This window comes from Copadichromis virginalis, linkage group LG13, assembly GCF_057382275.1.
Source record: "Copadichromis virginalis isolate Kocher_CV1m ecotype Utaka linkage group LG13, C_Virginalis_male_GT1.1, whole genome shotgun sequence".
In the NCBI taxonomy this organism is placed as follows: domain Eukaryota; kingdom Metazoa; phylum Chordata; class Actinopteri; order Cichliformes; family Cichlidae; genus Copadichromis; species Copadichromis virginalis.
The window spans coordinates 9,174,909-9,201,668 of NC_140630.1; the positions used below are offsets into that span (position 1 = coordinate 9,174,909).

The 26,760-nt window shown below is 39.0% G+C and overlaps 2 protein-coding genes across 5 annotated transcripts in view; both read right to left on the reverse strand.

The window, feature by feature from the left end:
- The window catches only part of ppp3r1a (protein phosphatase 3, regulatory subunit B, alpha a), a 30,995-nt gene extending 14,306 nt beyond the window's left edge, over positions 1-16,689 (reverse strand). The window contains exons 1-2 of the mRNA XM_085477146.1: positions 16,399-16,689; positions 2,193-2,232 (exon numbers count right to left, since the gene is read on the reverse strand). Coding sequence (XP_085333272.1) covers positions 2,193-2,232; positions 16,399-16,401 — 43 coding nt within the window. The 5' untranslated portion in view covers positions 16,402-16,689. The remainder of the gene's footprint in view (positions 1-2,192; positions 2,233-16,398) is intronic.
- Positions 16,690-17,899: 1,210 nt separating this feature from the next.
- Positions 17,900-26,061, reverse strand: cnrip1b (cannabinoid receptor interacting protein 1b). Of its 4 annotated transcripts, none has more exons than XM_085477148.1 (3): positions 25,425-26,051; positions 23,967-24,111; positions 17,900-19,474 (listed from the first exon to the last, which is right to left on the reverse strand). In XM_085477148.1, exons 1-3 carry the CDS (start codon positions 25,601-25,603, stop codon positions 19,310-19,312), a joined length of 489 nt encoding a protein of 162 aa, XP_085333274.1. In that variant the 5' UTR covers positions 25,604-26,051; the 3' UTR covers positions 17,900-19,309. The 4 variants fall into 4 exon arrangements, with proteins under 4 accessions (XP_085333274.1, XP_085333277.1, XP_085333276.1 ...); XM_085477151.1 differs by having other exon boundaries at positions 19,407-20,356; positions 25,425-26,060; XM_085477150.1 differs by lacking the exon at positions 17,900-19,474 and adding an exon at positions 20,346-21,480 and having other exon boundaries at positions 23,979-24,111; positions 25,425-26,061.
- Between the last annotated feature and the right edge of the window lie 699 nt (positions 26,062-26,760).

Here is a 26,760-nt window from a genome sequence, read left to right on the forward strand (position 1 = left end):
CAAGCACTTGATGAGCTGAACAGCTGCTCTGTCAGTGCAGGGTGAGACAGAGAGAAGACAGCGAGTGAAGGACCGAGAGAGGAAAAAATAAAATAACAAATAAAAAGGAAAAATAGAAGGATCCTGAACTAAGAAATAAGTTGGATAGCAAATTTTACAATAATAACAGAAGCAAATATATTCTAACATAATAATAATAATAATAAAAAAAAACAATGCCTAATATATAGGAGGAAATCATCATTCTCTTTCCTAAATTCCAACATGTCTGCATATTATGTGTATCTGTACACATATAGAACAGTTTTGTCATTACTAATTACTTTGAACTGACAGTTGGTCACACAGATTTTGGTGATCTAGGAAGCACTTATATACACGTCCCACCTAAAATGTTTTTGGCTGAAACAAGCAGTAGCTAGCTAGCTGTACTCAATCATTGCTATATCACTGATGTATGCATATGGTCAGATCTAGAACAGGCCTTAAATGTGGGAGGTCACCCAAGTTTAATTTTGGCTCATGTCTGTGTAACCATGACACAAATGGAGCCATCGGAGCAATAGGAGAAACACATCCGGGTATTGCATTCTCAATTTGGCATTTCTTGTCAGTGTTTGTATTTGATGCCTAAGTAACGCATTTAAAAACAAACAGCAAATAGGATTGATAACATTTAAAGAGAAGGTGAAAGACAATTAGACAGTGGTGACCAGGAAAAATGTAGCTAAAGAGAGACAAAGACAAGGACAGGGAAGCTGTTAATATCCTGGACTGAATACAGAGTTCCTTTATGGGTTCATTACAGGGTCATGCATCAGCCAAAATTCATCTCCCTCATTATGGTGGTATAATCCTGGGGAAGGAATGGCTGGAAGGCCCGGCAGGCCAAGGTCCCGTTCCCCACAATGTTACAGTAGGACAGTCTAAGTATGGAAAAGCCACAGTCCACACGCACTGTGGCATTAAAAATATAAAAAATATTCAAAATGTCATTTTGAATATTTTTATGCGTATGTTTGTCATGGTAAGCATGCTATGCAAATATAATTATAATAAAATAGCAAATTAACTTTAAAACAAATTAACTCATAATTTGCAACTTAAACATAAAGCAAGCAAATCGTCTGTTTTTGCAAAGTCATCCCCAGCTGCAATACTTGCAAATTAATAAAATCCCTGTGCATGTTCCTTGAATATGAAAAAACCTGCAGAAAAACTACTACTACTAAAATTCCTGCCCTTCCTATATCTCTCCATCCCATCTCTGCTTCACCTGGTTTGATCAAGATTATAACATACAATAATAGTTGTGGAGAAGAAGTTTATTTTAATCCAATTCTGCCTCATACAAGACTTTTTTTACACTGTGACACCAAAACTCACAACAGCCTCGGTAATCCTGATGCAAAAATGATTGTTCTTGTCTGAAGGTCAATCTAAACAGCAGTACCCCTAAACTACGAGGGACCTGTCACAGTCTCAGCACTCATTAAACACATCCAGCAGCGCACCCTTTTAGCAGGTGTAAAAATGTGCAGTTTGCACCAAAGAGAGCTGGTGAGAAATCTGCATCTCTGAGGACTTTTCAACAACACAAAGCAGTATGAGCTTGTGTGGATGTGCATCATCAGGTAGGGAAGGTGAAGGAGGCCAGCAAAGAAGAAATGTGAGTCATATCTTCAGCTCTCCTCCTCCTCTTGAGCTCATAAACCTGAATATGTCTGTCTACCAGGCAGACATCTTGTAGATGTAAAAAGAGCATAAGAGACTGATTTCAAGACAATGTCTTCACCATTTCAGCACTTATGCATGATAAATCATAAAAAGCAGCTAAGATATGATGTAGTTAAAATAATACTGTAAGAGATTTTTAATTATAAAGATTTTTAACCCAAAGGAACCCAGAGGAAGTCAGATCAGCAGAAACACCAGACATTCAATGAATGGCATTTTATCAGAGGACATTCAAATTCTGTAAACTGGATGTTAAACCCAATTTGTAGTACTGATTTTTACCCTTTACACCAAATGAACACTGTCTCCTTACTGGAGAGTCATCAAAATATTGGTTATTTACTAGTCATGTCAAAAAGCCCAGAAAACGTATCAAAATAAGTATTTTCTTTTTACGTTTTTTTAGTAAACTAAGTTTTGTACAATTAGATCAAGCAAAGATTTAAGCTACTTACAGTGTGAGCACATCTCCAGGGGGTAACTGGCTTCATTTCCCTGAAGAAAGAAGAAAGGCAGAACGTTCAGTTTAGGTTGTAATAAAATATCACAAAAGCACAAATATTTTAAATTATGTGCAATAACAGTAACAAGTTCACTCATATCAGTTAAATGTATTTAAAGACCCCAGACTGCAGCAGTTTCTGAGATGGCCAATAGGATCCAGTCAATCTGCACAGTCTAATTCTGAACTTCTTCTTTTTTTATTTATTAATAAGAGTATGAAAACTCTTCAGCATATGTGTACTAATTAAAAGTTAGCGCAGCACAGACATGTACAAATACTTTTCTACAAAACAGACTGCTTCCTTGTTGATCAAACAAACAATGTCACCTACGAGGAAAGACAACACACAATAAGGCCACGTGATTTTTGTTAGGTACAGGATTCATTTTCACACCACATTTTATCAGTGACAGTAATAGTGCGGCCAACAGGACATTATTATGCGTTTATATTTGATTTGTGTATTTAATCTAACACAAAGAATTCCAGGAATTCCAGAAAAAAGAAAAAGAAAAAAAGAGATGGAAGCGTAACCGATCTTGCCAGCTCATCTTGCCAAGATCCAGAATCAAGACTGAAAATGAATGGCTTTATTGTTAAATTCAAAGTAATGGATTGTAACCATAGACACTGTAAACGATGTCCTGTAGCCTCTATATTTGAAAAGTGAAGTCAACTCAAAATTTGCTTAAGCTTACAGTCTTTTTTTGAAGAGCAGCAGGAGGCCACGGCACTGGCAAAATCCCTTCTCGTTGTACATTAGTCCATAAACATAACATTCCTCAGCTGTTTAAAACATGAAGTTAATTTAGTAAATTATAGTCAGTGCTATTAGACCCAGAGTCAACAACAACAACAACAATCTTTATTTATAGAGCACATTTAAAAGCCTTGGGCATACCAAAGTGCTTTACATAAAACAATAAAAGGTTCAAACATTGATAACGGATAAAAAAATAAAAAATAACGAGTTATGTTCATAGATAAAAGCTACCAATAAGAATGACTACAGCACATGGGTAATAGCAAGATAAAAGCTGTACCACCATAATAAAAGACACCAATAGAAAGATAGGAGGGAATTAATACAAGAGGTCAATAGGTCACAGCAACCAAACAAACAAACAAACAAACCAGCAATTAAAAGGTGGAGAAGGCAAGTTTAAAAAGATATGTTTTAAGCTGTGATTTAAAAGAATGAATAGAATCAGATGCCCGGATGCCAATCGGGAGATTGTTCCACAGCACAGGTGCAACAAGAGCAAACGATCGATCACCTCTAGTCTTAAGTCGAGATCTGGGCTGAGCCAGCAGTAACTGTGACGATGACCTTAAAGCCCTAGCAGGAGCATAAGGGTTTAAAAGGTCCTTAAGGTAGCTGGGTGCAGTGTTGTTAGTAATTTTAAAAGTAAACAACAAAATTTTAAATTGAATACGATATTTGACAGGCAACCAGTGCAGATCGGCAAGGACAGGAGTAATGTGGGCAAACTTGCTGGTTTTGGTTAGAATGCGAGCTGCAGCATTCTGAACTGTCTGTAATCTCTGTAAAAGGGAAGAGTGGAGACCACAATAAAGTGAATTACAATAGTCTAGCCTCGACGTTACAAAGGCGTGGATGAGCTTTTCGAGATCTTTATGCGGGATATAGCGCCTAGCCTTAGAGATAACACGAGGCTGGTAAAAACTAGATCTGACAACAGCAGACACTTGTTTGTCAAGTGAAAAGGAGCTGTCAAATAAGACACCCAGATTCCTGACAGTATCAGAGAGAGAACAACTAAGAAAACCAAAGGCATCCCGGAGTTTGGCACGAAGGGTATTACTACCAAAAATCATAATCTCGGTTTTCTTCTCATTAAGGATAAGAGAATTCGACAACAACCACTTCTTGGCCTCAGACATGCATTCTCGGAGGCTATTCAGAGACAGAGCAAGATCGTCGTTTAGCTCAAAATAGAGCTGGATATCATCTGCATAATAGTGATAAGCAATATGGTATTTCTCAAAGATGGCACTTAAAGGAAGCAAGTATAATGAGAAAAGGGTAGGGCCCAGCACAGATCCCTGGGGGACACCACAGCAAACAGGTACAGCCGAGGAAGAGGATGTAGCCAGATGTACCGTAGAGAGCCGATTGGAGAGATAGGATTTAAACCAATCCAGGGCAGCGCCCTTGATGCCTACAGTGTGCTCAAGTCTCGCTAATAAGATATTATGGTCAACCATGTCAAATGCCGATGATAGATCCAAAAGCACTAAGACTGAGGGGCGTCCATTGTCACACAGAAGTGTTATGGGGGTTCATATGAAGGGGGTGAAATAGTTTAGAGCCTAAAGTCAGAGTTTTCAGTGTTTTCAGTGTCACAAAGAAGAGCTCCGCTTCACCTGGTCATTAGCAGCACAATTATTTTAGTGAGACAGATCCTCAGCAGAGGGAACAGGCTTTATATATTTGAACTTCTTCAAATGTGGTTCAAATATATAAAACCAAATGAAGGGGTGCAATAAAGCTACCTAAGATCACATCGCTATATACAAATGTCTTCAATGCAAACTTTGTGTGTCACTGTACCAAAGGAACTTATGGATGATACAGAAAATGAATAAATATCTTCTACATGTTTTGCATTACAGCTGAAAAGAAAAAAAAATGAACATTTATTACCAGAGAATAATGAAAATAGATTTGGCCAAGAAAGCCTGCGTTAACAAGTTGAGACACACTCTCGTGATACCCGTGATCTTTAACTGTTGTTTAAGATTTTGCTTACCAGATAATGCAAAGAAAGGCATTTCAAACAGTACACCAAAGGCCATGTAAAGTTTTTTGTACACAAATTGCAATCTTTACTATTCTACATTATAGCAAAAACACGACTTAGCACTGAATTTGTAATGTTTAACTGAAGCCCCAAAAAATTATTAAAAAACAAAAAACAAAAACAAAGTCATGAATCACGCACTGCATTAAATATTCAAAAGAACAATGCCATCCAGAAAATCCCGCAGTCCCTGGCTCTTCTGCATGGCAGTGTGTGGCATTGGCTGCAGCCACATGCGCATCCCATCTTATCCAACAGTGAAGTGTCGACTCAGCCCAAATATGATTTCTGGCAGAGAGAACAAATGAGGAGTCTCTGAAGCAGAGAGGTAAGGTTAATCAGTTGGGAACATGCAGCTGACAGCTACACGGCCCACGTTGCCACAAATGTCCTACAGTTCCATCAAAGAAGGCCAAACTCGACCTACAACGCTATGTGATCTTTCTTTTCTGATGGTACCACTCAGTCAGAATCTTTCAAATTCCATGAATAGCAGTAAAAAAATAAATAAAAATAATTCAGTGAGTGGTGGTCCATGTCCTTTCCACTAAAGTCTGACAAAAAAAGAGCAGTAGGGACACTTTCCAGGCAGACCCCACCTCGCCTGTAAAGTGGATGAGAGCAGGTGGCACCAACAGGGGGTGGAGACAAAGAGCTGCAGTAAAGTCGGACTGTTTCCATCAGCTTTTTGTTTCTACAGGAAGTCAAAGAAACACTTCTTTCCTGTGAGATCTGATCCCAACTTAATAAGATTGCCAACAATATAAATGCAAATGCGGTCTCAAACAGTTGAAATTATGAATTTTTATTATGGGTAGTCTATTCAAATGCAAACTAGATCACTACATAAAAAAAATCTAATAATATCTGAAACAATTCAATATTCAATGCCATTTCTGATAGCCAGGACAAAAGTACTGCCACAGCACAGAGGGCGGAAATTTCTAAGTGTTAAAAGATGAACAGAACTAGGCTATATTATGACTTAACAATAAAAAGACAACACTGTGAGTGTGGGGAGGCTGGCCTGTATGGGCACTAAGGTGGTAGTATTAACCCACAACTAGTGTATCAACGCTGTATAAGGTGACCATTAGAACCATTTCATATTCAACATATTAGATTAAAATAAATTTGATTAAAAAAGATTAAAATAAAATACAGTAGATTCTTTTTAATTCCTATTTCAGAAAATTGTAATGTCTGAATTTGATCTTAGGTACAGAAAAAAAAGCAGTTGTATGAATGTATGTGTGATTGGGTGAATTTTTCTTTTTAAAAAAAGTCCATTTACTATCTTACCATCAGGCAGGAACTGGGCAACATCTATCGTGCCTCGGGACCTTGCAGTCAGTAGAGAACTGTGGCACCTGGCTCTAAAAACTGCAGTTGCCTTGATCTTGTGATGTTATCATCGCCTGTTTCAATGACGCAAGGATGTTTTCCAATAATCTCAGACAGAAATCTAACTACGGCGCACTGTGTGGTAACTGTCAGTGATTCAGCACAAGACACTGACACTGGTAAATGTAATGTAAATGAACTGCCGAAAAGAATCCTACCGTTTTTGATCTTGAGGATACATAGGCATTATTTTTACATCTGACAGCAAAACAGAGCTTTAACTATGCTGAAGCATGAATGTATATTAGATCTCACAATTGGTTGCCAGGACAAATATTAAAGTAGTACTCATATTATTAGCACTACTCATAATTTACTCACATTATTCATATTGATTAGAGAGGAAAAAAACAACAACACACAAACTAGAGCCAGTTATGTCATACACCAGGTTGTTGTTGTGCTGCTGTGTAACAGCAGACTTACCTCACAGAAGTTGAGGTATTTTAAGAGCAGTGAGGAGAAAGAGGTGACACAGGATTAGCCAGGAGAACGCCTTAGCATTTGACACCCTATCAGAGTGGAGTCAGTTATGATTAGAGGTTGACATGGTTTTTCTCTCTGGAACAAGTTGGCAATGGCTGGGTGCTGCCAGTTTAAGGGATTGAATTCCAATGCGTAGCGCATGACTCCACCATTACTGAGGTTGGGTGTCCCATTGCCTGTGTGGCTCTGTAATAGTGACAATGTGATACTTTATTGATCCTGTAGGGAAAAGTCCTTTTGTTTGCTCCCCTATATAGCGCTCACTCAGCTACAGAATAGCATAGCTTTACAGAAATGTGATGACTTGCTTAAAAATTTCAACAGCATTTGAAACTGAAGGCCTTGAGCAAATGTCTTCGAGTTCAAGGACAGGTTCTCAGTGCTTCCTCTACCTGCCATGAGACTTAACAAACAGCTATGACAAAACTAAAGATGATCCAGGTTAAACAGAACAGGTCACTTTTTTGTTCATGGCTTTTAAATCTTGTAAATCTTTTAGAGCCAAATGGACCAAAACGGATTAACAGATAACATTTTTATGTCATTTTTGACATTTAGGAAGCCTCTCTAAAACAAAACAAATAATGAAAAAAGCAGACTTTGTAATAACTACCTCAACAAAATGGTGTGCAAATGTTTGAGGAGCATACTTCTAACTACATCCCTAACAGCCACTCTCAGTTCAGTGTTAGCTATAGGGTCTCTGGAGGTAAATAGACTTACTGCAAAGAAGATTTGGTTTTGAGGATTACAGGTTTACTTACTAAGGCCTACCTCCTGGGGTCAGGAGTAACTCTTGTCATGTCTTCTGTAATAAACCACTTTGGCAGCTCTTGTTCAGCCATAAATACTCATGATGGATACCAGATGGATGAATATAAAAAAAAAAAAAAAATCAGAAAAGGGGAGGGTGATACGTGAAATGAAAAAGCATCTTACATACACAGACCAGAACACAGGCACAAGAGAAAGACTAGTGTTGGCTCATTTATAATGCATGATTCATTCAGAATCAATTAGTCCTCAGCGCACAAAACACATTCTGTATAATGAAGAGCTTGGCATCACGGCCGGTTGAGTCGCAAAGAAATGACCGGCACAAGAATCTGGCCAATTACAGACCCACAGGGCCCAGTAATAACATCAGTGAGTGACGAATTCAATACATGGGCCTAAAGACTTGGAGGACTTTTTTCAGGCTTTGGCAAGATGTGAGAATATATTCTCATAACAAATTGAAACAATAAGAAGGTGCATAGTGAGCGAGAAACTGCATTTCTAATTTACTCTAAAAGGCAGAAAACTTAGTCATATGAAGTCATAAACAGGTGAACAGTACAGCAGAGGTTCCAATGTTTTATTTACTATTGGCCGCCCTCCCTCTATAGATATAAGATCTAAAAAATTTTTTTTTTCATTGCTAAATAAAGGATGAATTTTTTGTGTGTGTGCACAGAGCAGAGGAGAAACAGGTGAAGATAATGTTAATGGAGCTGATGACAATTTGTAACTTAAAGTGCAATAAAAGCCAGCCAAGAAATTTAAAAGCAAAAAATGGACCGATGCTGCCCCCCAAAAATCTATGAAATTGAGCCTTGAAAACAGAAGGTGAGGGTGGGCCACAATAAGACAGTCACAAAACTAAAACTGTATGCAGATTTCCACATAGAACCATCTGCAATAAGCCTTTGTGAGGGTTGGGATTTCAAACCTTCTGTCAAAAGGACAGCAGCAGCATGAGGCTGTGACACTAGTCATTCACTTCCCTGCTCAAATGATTGAAAAATAATACTTCTGACAAGAAATCAGTTCCTCGTTTTACATAAATAACAATAAAACAAAATGATATCATTGATACGAAAAACTTTCACATTTTTCTACTGTGATTAAATCAGAGTTGTAACACTCACGTACACACTTGCACTGAGGTGCCCTGAGTGCAGCGAGCCCAATGTAGAACATGCTGGAATGAAGCGATGACTTGCATAAATCCTAAAAATTAATCAACACTGCAGTGTGTGCTCTAGGCAAATTAGCATAGCGTAGAAAATGCAGGAACAAAGCAGAGGCACACATCACTCGCTGAATCCTAACGGTGGTGCATGAGATATTGTGCATAACACCACAAACGTTAGACTAAGAGACAAACTGGACCAATCGATACTTCTTGCCTAGGTTGTTTTTAATTTAGATGAAAACATTATCACTCTTAGTTATACATTCATAATGCATAACACTGAAACAGTACAAGCGAAAGACAGTCAATAGTATGCATTAATAATCAGTTATTGCTTGTTAAAGTAACTCCAAATGCAAGAAAAAAAAAATCTGAAAATCCTACTGAATACAAGACAATATATGTGAGCTTCTTTCTCTGGCTTCTTACGATTCCTTAGGGTAAACTGCACCCTCTCCCTGCTGATGACACTTTCAGCAGATAATGTAATCAGAATTGCTTTGAGTCTTTGGCTTGGCCACCAATGTGAGTCTGAAATCACAGCAGCTATTATCACATTTCAAGTCAACACAAAGGCTGCCCTGAAAATGAATGCTTTCAAGTATTAAAGATCCCTGATTTGGCTTTAATTCTCTGCTTTGAGTATTTATGTATTAGACCTTCGTGGCTAAGGATGAAATCTGGACTGACACTCTACCTAGTGCCCATTTATTTCCCTTTAATTATCGTTAGCTTGCAGGCTACATGTGTATGAGGCAATCCGTTTGCCCAGTACTTAAAGGAAACCCCTTTTTTTCTTTAAATTAACACACCTGCGGTTATGGTTAGGGTAAAGGTTAAGTTTAGCAACACCAATGAGTAAGAAGTTATGTCACCAAGACATAGCCACTAAAGCGTATGCAGACATGGGTGATTAACTATGTATTAATAGACCTCTCTGCATTGAATCATATCTGTTATTAACCTCTGTCTCTCTTCCACAGCATGTCTTTTATCCTGTCTTCCTTCTCTCACCCCAACCGGTTGGAGCAGATGGCCGCCCCTCCCTGAGCCTGGTTCTGCCGGAGGTTTCTTCCTGTTAAAAGGGAGTTTTTCCTTCCCACTGTCGCCAAAGTGCTTGCTCATAGGGGGTCATATGATTGTTGAGTTTTTCTCTGTATCTATGAAGCGCCTTGAGGCGACTTTTGTTGTGATTTGGCGCTATATAAATAAAATTGAATTGAATTAACTAACAAAGTTTCAGTGTAAGAAGTAGTATACCATGATTGCCGCCCTACAAGAAAAACAATAGAGGTCCAGTTCATGCAACGTTACAATGGTCCCCACCCGCGACTGTTCTCTAACACCTTCTCTTTGTTATGGAGCTTAAAGGTCTCAGTACGTTAGGAGTAGGGATGTTGGCTAGCTAAAAATATGCAACTGATGTTGTCTTTAAGATCTATGGGAACTTGTGAGAAGCAAAATTACTGTTCACAAAACCAGAACGCTCAAAAGCAAAGAACTGCTATGTGCACTGTGTGGATGTGGACACAGGGAATCAATTAAAACAGCATTCCATGTAAAGGCATCTGTGTGTGTATGGTTTGGTGTGTCTGAATTACGTTTCCACACAATTTAAGTTACTGATCCATTAATCTTGAGGTGGAAAAAGTGTGTTGTGTGTGTGCAGAGCTGTCAGTTTATTTGTTGCGCATTTTCTTTCTGCTCTGCTTATTTGGTTAGTTCAGGGATCACAAGACTCCCCTCCTCCGCACAAATGTGTCTGTAAGTATGAAGCTTACCATATAGCCGAGCTTTGTGATAAACATTACCAAGTCTCACAGCAGAGAGCAGAGCTGAGCTGAGCTGTGCTTTCAGACTGCTTTTTAAATAGACTTCTAACCCTTATTTTTTTAGCCTAACTTTGTACAGCAGGCAAAATCCAGGCTAATAACCAACTGACTGAGAATGATCTCTTAAGAAGAAAAGAAAAACACACAAAAAACAAAGAAACAAAAAAGAGGCTCAGTTACATAGACCAGAATTAAAATAAACCATTGCTAGTTTGAATCCATTTGTCTGTTTGAAGAGGCACTCAATTATTCTTCTGCTCATCTCCATCATCTCTCACCTTTGTAATCGTGTTTTGCAATATTGTCTTGGTTGCCGTGTTTGCATCTATCCTTGCTTTTATGAGAATGTGTGTGTGTGTTTCTCCATGGATGCGTGTGGCTGTCTGCAAATGTGGTGAGGATCTGTACAAGATTTAGGAGTCAAGTGCAAATATGAAAATAATTACCACAATCTCAGCAGCCTGAAGGAACTCCAGCAGGGCTAATCCTCTCAGCCATTTCTATCCTTGGTTTGGGCCTGTCTTCTGAGGGTTTTGAAAGCCTCATAATTCTATGTAAACTAACAATGCCTAAATCTTCTTATGAATTAACACAGTGGAGATAAAACTACACTGTATTTGCCAAATACTGAAAAACATCTTTCTTTCTTATTTATATTTATTTTTGTAAATCAAGGTGTCAAATAGATGACAAAGCATGGCATGATTAAGGCTAGCTCTGCAATTAGTGAAGAACATCACATCACGCAAAAGTATAATACCTACCAGATAACGGAAAAGTTGCTACCATATAATCGTGAGAGTTATCAGTTTTTTTCATTTGCTCATCACGCCCCATGTATAGACAAAATGCCACACTCTTGGGTTCAAAGCCATAGTGCATACAGTTGATGGGTGACAGGTGGCTACATATATTTTTCATTTACCGTCTGACCTGCCTGGAGTTTCACATAACAAAGCATGTAGTATTAAATGAGATGCAAGGTTATTTCTGGCTACACTGAAGTATGATTCATATATTCTTAGAATTGCTACTGAATGAATAATTTCAAAATATTAAAAACGTAGCATTTTAGTTTAAACTAACAAATACTACTTCTGTGAGGATTCATTCAGGAGGCAACTCTAGCCTCAACGGTAGCCTCAGCAGGAGTATCAATGCAAGTAAGTTACAAGACCTAAAAGCAAATGATGTTCCTTTTTTATATATTGCAGCAGTTTATTAAGGATTTCAATCATTTTTCTCCATCACATTCGTGAAGAGTAGGTATTGGGGTTAGGCAACCAAAATCATCATTTCAGCCAGCAACAGGAGATTACATTAATGCGCTAAACCTATGGACCACTGCAGGTAAATTGTTTCAGGGCAGATAAAATGCTGAAGACAGTAGCTATTAGTTAATGAAGCCCCATACTGTTGGTTCCATTATTACCACTGACAGTGTGCAAAATATGCTTTTAGAGGTTAATTAAATGTAGTACTTTTGATGCCTTGAATGCTGATGAGGTAAATGTGATTTAAAAATCATCCCCAAAGCCATCAATCAGCTATAGATTCTTGCCAAGAGTAAAGTTATCATACTGACCACCCTCTGTAAGTCAACAAAAAAAAAAAATCTGACCTTTAAGCTCTATTGAACTGTTTCTAGTACCACAAATCCACTGAGCATCAAGTTCCTACCAATGGTTATAGAGGTAAGTTCTGAATGATAATAAACTTTTCTTTTCACTGTGCACATAGATTTCCAAACAAATAGGTGTTTATTGAAGAAACTGACTAGTTTAGCTTATGCTGGTGACTGCTGGCTCCAGTGCAAGCCATGGATTCTGCAGAGATGCAATGGCCAGTGAGGAGAATAAATCCAGATTGAGTGGGCTGGTTGGAAGTGCTGTGTGGATCACGTAGTGTTGATCATCACTTCTGTTGGTGGTTCACTGTGGCTTTTATCTCTTTTACATTAGCTACAGCTCAATCCTTATGTGGGTGGCGCTTGATTGCTAGGCAGCATATGGTCCCCTTAGCATCAGATCATTCCACTACATGCTTAAGCAACTGCGCGTCCCTGCCCCCAACCTCTCCTTGCGGCTGAGAAGAATACATCTGACAAGCCATAGGTTGCCACAGTGCCTGCAGGACGTGCATGTCCTGACAATCCACGGTCTGATAGTTGAGATTGCTGCAGGGCAAATCTAACAAGGTAAGCATACACAGGAAAAAATGTTTCCTCTGACAAAGTAAAGAACCCCCCAGTTACTGCTGCCCCCAAGTAATGAGATGCTGCTCTTAATAGCTGGTTTTTGTGTGTGATTTATGAATTCCTTTCTATTTACAGATGCAAATTTTCTGCGCTAATTTATGCAGAATTAAAGTCAGGGATGATGTAGGCCCCTTAGAGTTGTTTAGCAATTGTATGAGTAACACTCACTTCTAATAACCCAGTTTCCAAATATCCTCTTTGCAATAATGCAAACATGTTCCTAGGCCCGGGCTGGTGAAGTGTCAGATCAGGAAATTTCATTTATTTCTTTACAATAAAAAAAGAAACAGCAATAACTCTACCAACAGACTGGACAACAGTTCCTTTTATGTACTTGCAAGCAAGGGACTCAAACCACCGCAATCACACCTCTTGTGTTTTCAATGAGAAGAAGAACGAGCAGCAAAACCAGTGAATGAGATGTCTACATACGCACAATGTTGTTTTTGTGGTTTGTTACCTAGACCGCAGCACTACAAATAAAAAACACAAAATAAAAAATTTTGCTGAATAAACATTTTACAAATATCCATGGGCATGATATACACCAGGTGTTTACAATCTTCTTTTTTTTTTTTTTTTTAAACACTGTTGCGGTCATACAGTCAGGATTATTATAAATGCATGCTTAATTAAACTAAACATGTGCAACACGGTCATATTCAAACCAAAGCTTCTGCATGCAAATGCAATCTATAAACAGCGACTGCTGTTTACAATGATGTGTATAAATGCAGAGTCTCAACATGACAACATGAAAATTGCAGACAAAATGAGAGCAGGAATGACTTCATTGGCTTATACACCGCTCTGAATTCACAGTCATACCAAATCTCTGCTTTTTTCCCTCTTTTTTAAATTACATTAGACACTGGCATCAACATGGTCACAAAGTTTTACTTGGTCACAATAATCCCACCTCTAGTGTTTGACACGAGTAGTTCTCAGTTGTAAAGCTGCAAAAGTGTTGATACCGCCTTGACAAAGTTCTAATGGCGAGATCCTGCTGTCATTATGTGACAAATTGCTTCGAGATTAAGCACTGGCTCCGGACCAACCCTCATACCGCCTTAGTGAAAAGAGATTGTAGAATTGGTGATTTTACATCAGCTAGAATATACAGAAGTGAGGTTTTGCTTCTCTAATCTTGATTATCAGGAAGAATATGCACCTGGTGAGTACATACTACGTCAAGTAGCAATGCAGTGGCAAATGGGAATGTACTTACACAATAGCCTTCCCAAGATTGAATTTTCTAAGTCAATATGCATAACACAGATTAAAGAAGGGGGGAAAAAAAGGTCTAATAATAGCCAAGTCATGACAAACTATCTGACTTTGGTTAACATTTTATAGAAGAAAAAGATAAAGAAAATGTTAACACTGTTTCTAATAACCGTTTACTTTTTAGATGTCATAAGTGTTAGCATGAACTATAAGTATAACCCAATTAAGAATTAATATTTTAATTTTTCCTTTTCCAGGCAACAAGAAAACAGGAAATTCTCCCTCCCTAGACAGATTATAAATAAGACCAATAGCTAGTGTTGATGTGGTTGATACTGCTTATTTTATATCATGGGTGAACTGTCAATAAATACGGTCTGCAGTCATTCTGTAGTGTACATGAGGCTTTTGGGACAACATTTGGGTTAGAGGTTATATATGGGGCTTAGCCTTGAATATGCAAAGGTCAGCCTATTTAATGACCAATCACTGCTCTTTATTCCTGGTACTTACCTCAACCTGAAGACGACGAAGCATTTTCAGTTATTGTCCCCAATCTGGATTTTTCAAAGCCATCGAAGGACCCACCTTCATCCCCCTTAGCCTCCTCTTTCCCTATATCAGCCTATGCTTACACAATTTATTTACTTATGTACTACTACTACTACTAATTAACTACTTCTCTTATTAAAATAGGAATTAATTTAATCATTCTTAAGTTTATAATTGCTCTGTAAAGCAGAGGTGTCATACTCACTTTTTTTCATGGGCCCAATCTGATCTCAAGTGGGCCAGACCAGTAAAACTATTGCATAATAGCCTGTATGAAAAACACCCCTTTAAATGTCTCCTCTCTTTTATAAGTGCAAAGAACTACAAGCAGCTTCTTCAAATGTTCATTTTTTCACATTCGATGAACCATCAATTGTAAAATGAAGGTGTAATTAAGATAAATACGTAAAAACAAATGAATTTCAACACATCCATTTTACTATATTTGGCAGGCCCAACCGTCATTACATGTACATTACAATTCACAGATCACAGTGGATCTAAAATAGGCACAAAACTCTTACATGTCCAGTTTTTGTAAATAGACAAAAAAAAATAGCATTTTATGCATTTACAATTGTAAAAATTTGGCTATATCTAAAAATACTTCCACTATTTTGCATACATGATTTCTCCTGTGTAGTAATGCTGGCATCACGTCGCCAGACCAAGAACTGCAGTGCATTTTATTGAAATAAAGAGAGTAATTAATGTCTTTGCAAAGCTATCCGGTGGGTGGAATTGGACCCTCTAGTTGGCTGCTTTTGGTCCTCGGGCCACATGTTTAACAACCCTACTGTAAAAAGCATTTGGGTTACAGTTTTTAGAAGCAAGTCATATATATATATATATATATATATATATATATATATATATATATATATATATATATATATATATATATATATATATATCCCTCGATGTATCCTCGATGTATAGGCACACACGTACACCAAACAATCGTATGAAGTGTGTGTTGCAGGAACAAGCCTGTGGCCTACTATGGAAGCCTCCTCTACAACCACAGGTAGAAATGATACAAATGTAGCCTCGGCCGATTATTGCACTTATCACAGTTTAGTGGCTCAGACGAAACAATGTTGCAACCATCAACACAGCGCCATGCTATCTAGAAAACACACCGAGATGGATGTTATATATTTGAATGCAGTGCGATATAGTAGGAGCAAAGACCTAACATAAGCAGCCGTTACATTTTCCTGTCTGCTGTGTGAAATGTGCCACAAATAGTCGCCAGCCTAGGCTTAATAAGCGTGTATTTTTGTTTCGAAAACTCATTTGCACAGGCCTAGTTGCTAATAAGAGTGTAGGCTATGTCGAGAAGGGATAAGAAATATCTGGGCCACAAGCTGCAGGCTACTGTCAGCCCTGGGGTATTGCACAGAGAGCGCGACAGGGAGCCAAAAGTGGGTGAGAAAAGCGTTTCCTTCTCGCCACAGCTCTACGTTTTTTCGACCGTTCACTCAAAGCGGAACGCTCGCTACGAGCGAGAACCTGTCAAAACTGAGCTATATTCGACACATTAAAGCACAGGCCTGTCCACTGGTGTGTTCACCAGTCGGCGGAGGTTGAAAATAAGAGTCGTTGCTGCTTACCATCTTGCAGGTCGGATGATGAAATCCAAGCGATGTGAACGGAAAAGGAGGTTACAACAGCAGAAGTCAGCAGGCCGCCGAGCTGTGGCGAGAAATACAAGAAAAATACGCTGTAGGTGCTCTCGGCTCTCGTCCTGGCTTTACACCCAGGTTCAGGATCTCTTAACCGTTTCTCTCTCCTTCACCGAGGCTTTCACTGCAGTGGCTGAAGGGAGGGAGACCCGCTGGGAGGGGACAGTAAGCGGAGGAGGAGGTTCGGTTTGACAAGCAGGCGGTGGCGGAGGGGAGGAGAGAAGAGTCGAAGGGGGGGAGGTGCAGCAGTACTGTACATCCGGGAACTGCTGGGTCTATCGATTTATTTATTTATTTATACAAGTTTGTGCACGTGCTCCCCCAACTGGCTTTATGACTGTACTACAAGAAGTGGCCAATCTAGCCTTCGTCTCCTGAACCTTAGTATATCCAAGTTTTACATGGAGTTCATTTTTGCTATAATGCCCTAAAGTGCTTGAATTATTCCTCGGCGATTGTGTTCCATATTGACACGGTAGCTTCACACAGTTGCTGCAGATTCACCTACTGAATCTCCTTGATATGCACCTGCTGTTTCACCACTTGCCAAATGTGCAATACTGGATTGAGAGCTGGTGAGTGTGAAGACCAGATAAGCATACCAAACTTAATTTCACATTAAAAAAAATAGTCTGAGGTGATTTTACCTTTGTGACATGGTACATTATCATGCTGGAAGCAGCAAGATGTCAAAAGATGGGTACACTGTAGTCATAAAGGGATGGACATGGTCAGCAGTAATACTCAGGTAGAGTGTGGTGTTTAAATAAGGCTTAGTGGTCCTACGGAGCCCAAGGTATCCCAAGAAAATACCCCCTCACATTTACACCACCAATAGTCTGAACCACTTATACAAGACAGAATGGGTCTATGATTTCATGTTGTTTATGCAAAATTCTTCTTTTTGACAATGTGCTTGTTTCTAGATTGTCTTATCCTTGTATTTATCCCCAAACGCCTTAATAAATCACCTATAAACATGACCCAAACAACAGCAATATGTTTTGTGCGAGTATGCACATAATGTGATTCTGCAGTATGGTTTCCTTTGTGTCAGCCATTTTCTTCTGTACTATACTTTTTTCGGAGGATGTGCATGGATTCTTTGTTTGTTCCTAATTCCATTCCATTTTTTAAAAATGTATACAGCGCCAATTCACGACAACATTCACCTCAAGGTCTATTATATTGTAAGGTAAAGACCCTACAGTTTTAGAAAGAAACACCAATAATAACACAAACTTCTATGACGAAGCACTTAGTGACAGTGGGAAAAACACACTGAAAGTGAAAAGAGAAGATTGGAGAAGAAATGCTCCGTCCATTAAGCAAAGCCCCCCCGCTCCCCACCAGCAACATAAGCTTATTGCTGCATAACAAAGTTTTATTCCTAATCTTAAACATAGCACAGAATGAGTGTGCCACGCAAAAAGATTTTTCATTTTAATGTCTACAATGTAAACAGTCAACACTATCACAAAAAAGGTCAGAACAATACTGAATATAAACTTCACCACAGAAAAATTTTAACATCACATTTGACACCAATTTCTTGCATAGGTAAGTAAAGTATTTAATTGAAAATAGTTGTCATTTCTACAAAGTACACACAGTAACGTAAAAACATTTCACATGGTCCACTCACTGTACAAAAATACATTTTTTAAAATATCATATATTTACCACATTAAATAGAACAAAATGGTCCAAATATTCCAAATAAATTATTTGTCTTTATGCACAAATATCCGTGGCAAGGACCACTGTTAGAGGTAGAGAGAATAAACATACACTAGACAGGGGCACAACTTCACCCAAATCCAAAACTCCTATTTGCCACACTGTATTACACAAATGATAAAACACAGTGATCCACAACACTACCCTGAGGGTTTCATTCCAAAATTGGGACTATTTTAAAAATCACTCGAAGTGTGACAGCAAAGTTTCGATAATTTCATGGTTGCTGACTCACAAGACTCACAAGTGCAATCCATTGCAAAATGATATGGGCTGAAAACATTTATCAAACAAGACAGTTATGATTTTGGGTAACAACAACTAACCAAAGTTTGCATAGAAGCAGTCAATAATGACTTAAAATGGCAACAGCACCAACAAAACAGCTGTTTGGATAATAAGAACAGCCTTCAGCCTTGGCACAGCATAAATGAAGCTGAATTCAATTGAACCGAACTGAATTCTAAATTTATATTACAGTGACAGAAACAGTTGTTTTGATTCTTGTATAAATTACTGCACTTGTTAAATCAGACAGAGAATGATGTAATTCATTTTTAGGCATGTCTGAAGAATTTCTTTAACCACACTAGAATGCTCTGTGTTTCCTTTTGTGGAAAGTTTGGATTTTGAAATGAAACTCTCTGTAGACGTTCAGTAGCTTCAAAGTACATGCACGTCTGTACAAGCACCATATGTAAACAGATACTGTAACTAAACACACAGGCACTCTCACACACATACACCAATGTACATACATGTAACTCTTGTCACACTTGGGGTTTACCAGATGTCACAAAAAAACTGCATGTGAAAAAAAATATTTGCCTCATAAAACTTCATTTAATTTTAGCCTCAATAAATGCGAAAAGACTGGAAACATCACTGCATTTTATATTTCAAACCATTAGAAATGAATTAGCAGGAGCCTGAACACATTCTTGAGGGCATAATGGAGGGAAATCCTGCATTTTCTCTTCAAATACCTTTAGTTTTTCCGATATTGGCAGATTGCAGACAGACAGAAAACAGAGTAAAACCACAGAATTGTCTTCATTTCAAAACAACATGCAGATGATTTAAAAAATCTTTCAGACCATCACACAAACATCTCCTTGTTGACCCACATGAGCGTACGCGTGTCGTTGGGTTTGCATTCGTATTCAATGCTGTTGAAGCTGTTTCCCCACTGGCAGTGATCCCTCTTGTTGTAGTTGTAGTACTTCACCTGCCACACCGTTTCAAACATTCCCGCCTCTGTGAACTGAAGCAGAAGCAGATGTACCACTGTGTGCATACACTGGCGCACACAATGATGTAGAGCACATGCAGTATGGTAGACTGGAACATGCATGGGTACTCTCTCTATAAAGGCACAGACTCCTGTTGCATCATGTGTAAAATCATTTGAAGATGCAGTGAAAAGGGAGCATACTGACAGCACAGATGGATGCACACACAGGCACACGCACACGCACACACACACACACACACACTTCCAAACACACACACCAGATCATCCCATAGGCCTCAGCGTGTGAACTCAACAGATGGGTCACACATATAAATGTATGTAGACACAAATAACACAGTATTTCATAATGTATTTATATTTCATTTTACTGCCAGAAAACCAGAAACTTTAAATTTATTAATATATATTAATGTATTTTCATGTAAAATCTTAGCATTAGGTGTTCTCATTGCCATAAAAATCTATGTAGTGCTGCTTGCTGAAAGAAAAATGTACCATCTTCAATGATGTCACACTTTCTAAAATGGAACTTGAGCAAGGAAAGCGGAGGATGCTGGAGAAGCTGCGATTAAAGATACAAAGTGAATCTTCAGGGAAGTGTTTTTATCCATGGTGCATGAAAAGCTGTGACTGAGTGGGCAGTGCATGTGATAAAATATATACATGGGGTGCTGACGGTTCTTTAAGTTATCACTTTAACCTGTTAAGTTAAACTGTCTTAACTTGGCAAAGGCTAAGGCCGATTAACTTCTTATTTGCCAGCATAAAAACTATTTGTTTGACAGCACTCACTGGATATTCAAAACAATGGGATAGTCCATGGAGCTCACTGAAGTCTAAGAAAGAAGGTCTTCTTGAGATTTGCGATTCCATTTGAGAGTCCAAGATCACCTGTTGAAACAATTCTATATATTAAAACTTAGTTGGATTTGTCACTACTTTGCCAATACCCAAAACTGTCACCCTGAGATGAGAGGAAGTTGACTGAGATGTTCAGGAACTACTACCAAGGCTCAAGCCTGCCATGAACTGCAAACTGCTGGAAAACCAGCATCACTGTTCACAGTGAAAAGTTTTATGTCACTGTGGAGCGAGAGGGTACAGACCTGCCCCTTGAAATTTAATTGAAAATCCAACACCTTCAGCCTATATGGACAAGCGGATTGCCTTCTGGAAAAAAGTTTTTGATAGGACAAAATAAAGATTGAGCTACTTTGGCCGCAGTGAGAAGAGGTATGTTCTGAGGAATAAAGATGAGGATTTCAAACCTAAGAACACTGTAGCAACCGTCAAACACAGTGGTGGTAACATCATGATCTGGGGGCCGTTTGCTGCCATTATTACTGGTACATTGCACAAAATTGATGGAATAAAGAAGGAGGAGACCTGCTTCCAAATTCTTCAACCTTGCCTCAAATCAACAGCTAGATGGTTGAAACTTAGACAGAGTTGGGTGTTCCAGCAGGACAATAACTGGAAACACACATCAAAGCTCAGTCCATGTCAGCAAACAAACCAGTTTAAATGAACTCTACCAACTCTGTCACAAACAGTGGTCAAATATCCAGCCATAATAATGCCAGGATCTTGTTTATGGCTACCAAAATTGAGATAGATCTTGGTGGAGAGTGGCCGAGCTAAGATCTTGTGGGACTTCCAGATACAGACGTACAAAATGGTGGTGGCAAACCAACCAGACATAGTGGTGGTAGACAAGCAGAAAGCAGAAGAAGATGGCCATAGTGATAGGTGTAGCGATACAGAATAACAGCAACATCAGGAAGAAGGAACACAAGAAACTTGAGAAGTACCAAGGGCTCAGAGAAGAGCTCGAGAAGATGTGGAGGGTGAAGGTAACAGTGGTCCTAGTGGTAATCGGAGCACTAGGTGCGGTGACTCCCAAGCTAGGTGAGTGGCTCCAGCAGATCCCAGGAACAACATCCAAGATCTCTGTCCAGAAGAGCGCAGTAAGGAACAGCTAAGATACTGCGCAGTACCCTCAAGCTCCCAGGCCTCTGGTAGAGGACACAAGAGAAGAATTTATATATATACTTTTGACTCTGTGTGGATTACAGAAAATATAAATAAATTCAAACTTATAATAATAATAATAATACATTTTATTTGAAAGCGCCTTTCAGAACACTTAAGGACACTGTACACAGCACAACACATAAAACAAATTTAAAATAGCAGAGTAGAAAGGTTATGTGGGATAAGCAAATTTGAACAAGTGAGTTTTGAGTCTAGACTTAAAGAGAGAAGAAAGTGATATTTCCTTAATCAGGAAGTAGGGAATTCCAGAGTCGAGGAGCAGACCAACTGAAAGCCCTGCTCCCCATGGTGGAAAGATGGGCAAGACGGGGAGAGGGGACAGAGAGAGAAAGAGAAGAAGAAGATCTGAGACACCGAGATGGGATGGTGATCTGAACCAAATCAGAGAGATATGGAAGGGAGAGATGATGAATTGCCTTAAGCGTATACAAAAGTATTTTGAAATTGATGCGATATTTGACCAGGAGCCAATGAAGCTGCTGCAGGACAAGAGTGATGTGATGGATAGAAGGGGTCCTGGTGATAATATGGGCAGCAGAGTTCTGGATGCGTTGGAGCTTGTGGATGGATTTTAGAGTAAGACCGAAAAGAAGTAAATTACAGTAATCGATGGCTATTAACAAGAATGGCAGTGGCATGTGGAGTGAGAAAAGGACAGAGATGATTAAACTTGTGCATCTAATTGTTGTTTTTTTGAAGTCATTAAAGACATATGCTTTACAATCAATCCACCCTGGAAAAAGTAATTAAAAGTTCAAAATTAACATGACATTCATGACCATGATGAATATATATAGCCTTCTGATCACAACAGTAATATTACACAAATACTGAGATATGATATAAATATATAATATATAAGTTGTGAATATGCTTAAATGTAGGTGTAAATATAAAAGTAGTCTTAGGTACTCCTACGCTCATAAAATACTGTATCAGGCTATCACAAATCAATGGACCGGTGATGCAGCTGTGCCACACATCATTAAAATCACTTTAACATAATGTTTCTTTTTGATTAAATGCCTCAACTCCTCACATGTCGTGTTTCTCCCTCAGGCATAAGAGGACCTAAGACTTGAGAACGCAAGGAAAGGAATCAAGGACATACCAGCTGAGACTCACTGTATATCATGAGGTTGCTTTCCCTCCATTGTGATTGTCTTTCCTTCTTTAATTAGTCTTGTCTATTCAATTACTCTCTGCACACCCACACACCCACACACACATGAATATGTATGTCCTGTGTAAATTGTCAGTCCATCTGTATTCTTGGATTCCTGATTTCTCCGTTTGGCTTATTGTGAGTTTGAATCAGCTTAGCATTAAACTGGGATTTTGGTGTATTCCTGCCTCATGTGTCCTTCATCTGGGTCCTCATTTGCATAAAACATAGTAGAAAGTTTGACAGAATTACTTCTATTAGTTCAGTGTTAAGTTCCAATCTTAATCCAAGTGTATTAACAAACTCTGTTAACACACAACTGACCGCAGTCACTGTTAACCTTTTTGGGTTTATTTCTTAGCCACCTGTGTTAGAACATTAGAGACATTTCTGGGTTTCGCAAAGCTGATTAAGAATAAAACATCACCATGGGCTCCAGGAAATTCAATACTTGATATTTTTACTGTTCACTGGAAGACAGAGCAGAGTTGAAACCCTAAATAGGTTATATTTCCACCCTCGAAACATTCATCATCTACCTGGTAACCTTGGATAAAAAAAATGAGGCTATCAAGATACTCTGTAACCATAGAAACACTGCCAGAACCAGAACCATGACAACATAAACAGGCATGGTAAGACCATCACTTGACATTAATCTCAGGATTATAAGAACATTATGAAACACAGATATAGATGAGGTGAAGTGGCTGAACACAGATGAGATCACTTGGTGATTAAAGGGCTGGTGAAGACCAAATCTTTCTATCAGCAGGTTTTGATTTTAATCTGTCTCCATCCCATTTATTCCTATTTTCAGTAAAAATGTGTGCCACAGTTATTATTATGTTGAAGTAATTGTAAGATATGACACAACAAAGCTGGTGGAGGATCTAGAGATATATTAAGAAGACCAGGTAAGTTGTCTAAATGCATCCAGATTAAGAATAAATAGATGATCTGGTTATTTCTGGAGCCAAAAAGGGCCTTGGTTGCTACAATGAAAAACACAAAACACTACCATGTTTAACGTCTTAAAATGAGTGGAACTGTAAACATGACTTGCAAAACTGATAAAAAGTCAATCAAGAGAACCAAAATCCAAATTGAAGATACATGAATGATAAAACCATCGTTAAAGAATTAGAATTTTTTTTAAAGAGCTTACTGGGAACAGGGAAGCTCTTCATCAGGTTTCTTTACCAGCTCATATCAAAACATAATTCCTAAACACACGAGAACAGTTCTTCCACCTCTGTGCTGTGCACAGTGTATCCATACCTGTATGCTGACCTGAACTGGTTGCCTCTCTCCACTTTTGGTATGTGCCACACCTTCTGTCTCGTACAGGCCAGTATAGACCACAGACTGTGGGTCTTTAGACTGCTGCTCCAGGGGGAAGGTCACCCCACCCACGCTCATTGACCTGCATTGACCAGATCACACAGCAAAAATAGAATCATCACAAAACAGCAAAGGTATGAAATGCATGAATGAAAATAGTTTTACACAAAGAGGGAGGGAGAGAGAAAATCAGAGGAAGAGGAAGAGAGAGAGAGAGAGCCTTGTGTTGACAAATCAGTTGGTGAAATAGGGCTACAGCTGGGCTTCACTGGCTTGCCCCACATTCAGTTCAACACCACCTATGCATCACTGCGTGTGTGACCTAGTTTTATATTGGAGTGCTCCTTCAGTGATGTTTTTACATCCTGGTAGTTAAATATCCGACGCTAATCCTTATTGGGAGATGCGAGTACGACAACTCACATTACATAATCATGAATTGTAGGCAAATCCCAGGAGGGCGGTGCCACAAAGCCCAAACACTGGAGTCCTAATCTGCGGGGGATTTGACGTGCAGCCAGTTGGAGTTTATGCTGCCTTTATGTGCTCCACGTAAAATCCAACTTTTGAACGTTGAACTTGGAAACAGTCTCTTTACCCCGTTGAGCGCTCCAGCAAGGCTTGCTTCTAATTCAGTTATTATTATTATTATTATTATTATTATTATTATTATTATTATTATTATTATTGAAAGCTACTTAAAAGAGGAAAAGGGGTGTGTTGTTTTAGGCTCTCTGTATTTTAGGCTTGATTTTCAAGCCTAAAATACAGAGACCATCAGAACATCGTTGTAATCGACTGCAGGTTTAAAATCTGCACTTGCCTTCTCTTCAGCATATCTGCTAAAGTCAGTGGTATCAGTGCGTCTGCCTTATCCTTGGTCAGTTACAACAAAGACATGTATCTAATTACTCTCAGTGCAGATGAAGCAGAAAAGCAGTGGTGCTGTAGTGCAGGCTATTTCGCTTTAAATGGGAAATACATTAAATCAGAAACAAACAATACGACAAAGAAGTCCCAATATTTAGTAAATTCAGGGAGGATTAATAAAATATTCGTAAAACAACGTCATACAACCCCACAGGTCGCTATAGAAATAATTATTTAAAGGGAAAATATCATCAAAAATAGCAAATCAGACAGAAGGAAAAATCTTCATTATTTGAAAGGCTTTCTGAGCTTTTATCGCCATCCTCCAATAACGTTTATCTGAATGCCTGAAAATATGTCAGCGACGCTCTTTGATAAATGAAATGATCTTTGCGTTTCCAAAAATAGAATATAGATTTAGAATATGGTGATCTGGACGTGATATTTGCCTCCCTGGATTAATAGGTTTCCTAGCAGTTTGGTTGGGTTATGACCTGGTCAGGAAAATCCACATGGGCTACCTACGTGGCCTCGACCGCTCCTGGTTTAACAACCACCTCGATTTTGTACTTCGACCCGGTCAGAAGCTTGATGGTTCGGGTCTGTCCGAACCGGGTCCCGTCGGATTTGAAGTACACGGCTGTGTTGTTAGGAAGCATCTTCAGTGAAATCCCAATTTTCACGATCTGCGGAACGTTGGCCATGTTTCCATATAGCTAGTGTATCTCAGGAGGACCGCGGGGTGTGGGAGGGATCGTCGATCAGTTCGTGGAAACTGAGAAATGCCGTGTGGTGAATCCCAGAGAGCACCGCGCAGCACGGGGAATTGCGCTGCGTAATCCCGTCCAACCTCCAGAATATAAACCTAATCCCAACCGTTGCACTGTCTCTCTCTCCCTCTCTCTCTATACACACTCTATCACCGACTATAGCCACCATCCTCTCGATCGCTCTCTCACCTATCGTCACTGTTTGCTTGCAACACAACCAATGCTGCTAGTATAATAGGTCATCTATTCTCTCTCTTTATATCTATGTATATCTACGTTGTCATCGACCAATGTAAAATTTGTGTCTCGCTGTCCTTGGTCCTGAAGTCGTGCCAGTTAAGACAGCGGAGCACTTAAAGTGATCCTCAAAGGACCGATTAATCCTTGAATACTCTTAACACCGCGCACAGCTCTCCTTGGGTTAGGCGTCGAAAGTGACACATCGTCACAAAAACCCTTAAAATGAAGCAGTTTGAATTTTAACCCCCAAATGCACGAAGAAACAAACCTGGTCTCAAATTCTGTTCACAGAGCCGAATGACTGAAATTAGTCAGTGTACAGTAAACAGCATTAGTCTAGCTGGCAGTAGTTTCGAATCTATTTATTGAAAAGAGAAGTGTTATCTATATACACTAGAAAACCCCAACTTTTTCAGGTTTTTATTGAAAATTATGCAGTTTAATGTCTCATTGAGCTCTGAAATGAAAGCATAGTACAAATAAGCAATAAGAGTTAAAAAAGAAATCATGGAATCAATTTAGAAACCAAACTTTATTCTAAACCTTTGACTCAAGTAGCCACCTTTGGCAGATATAACAGCTGAACACCCCGGTGGCACATTACAATAAAAATCGAAAGCTCTTCTCATATCTGTTGCAGAGATTACCATAAATGTGGGGCACATGTAGGTTGCTTTGCTTTCACTCTTCTTTCCAGTTCGTCCCAAGACCAGCTCGATGGGAGAGACTATGCTGGCCACTCCATACTTTCAAGCTTACTGTCTTGTTCTTTTTTCCTAAGTAAGTTTCTGGCATAGCTTGGACTTATGTTGTGGATCATTATCTTGCTGTAGGATGAACCCCTGACCAAC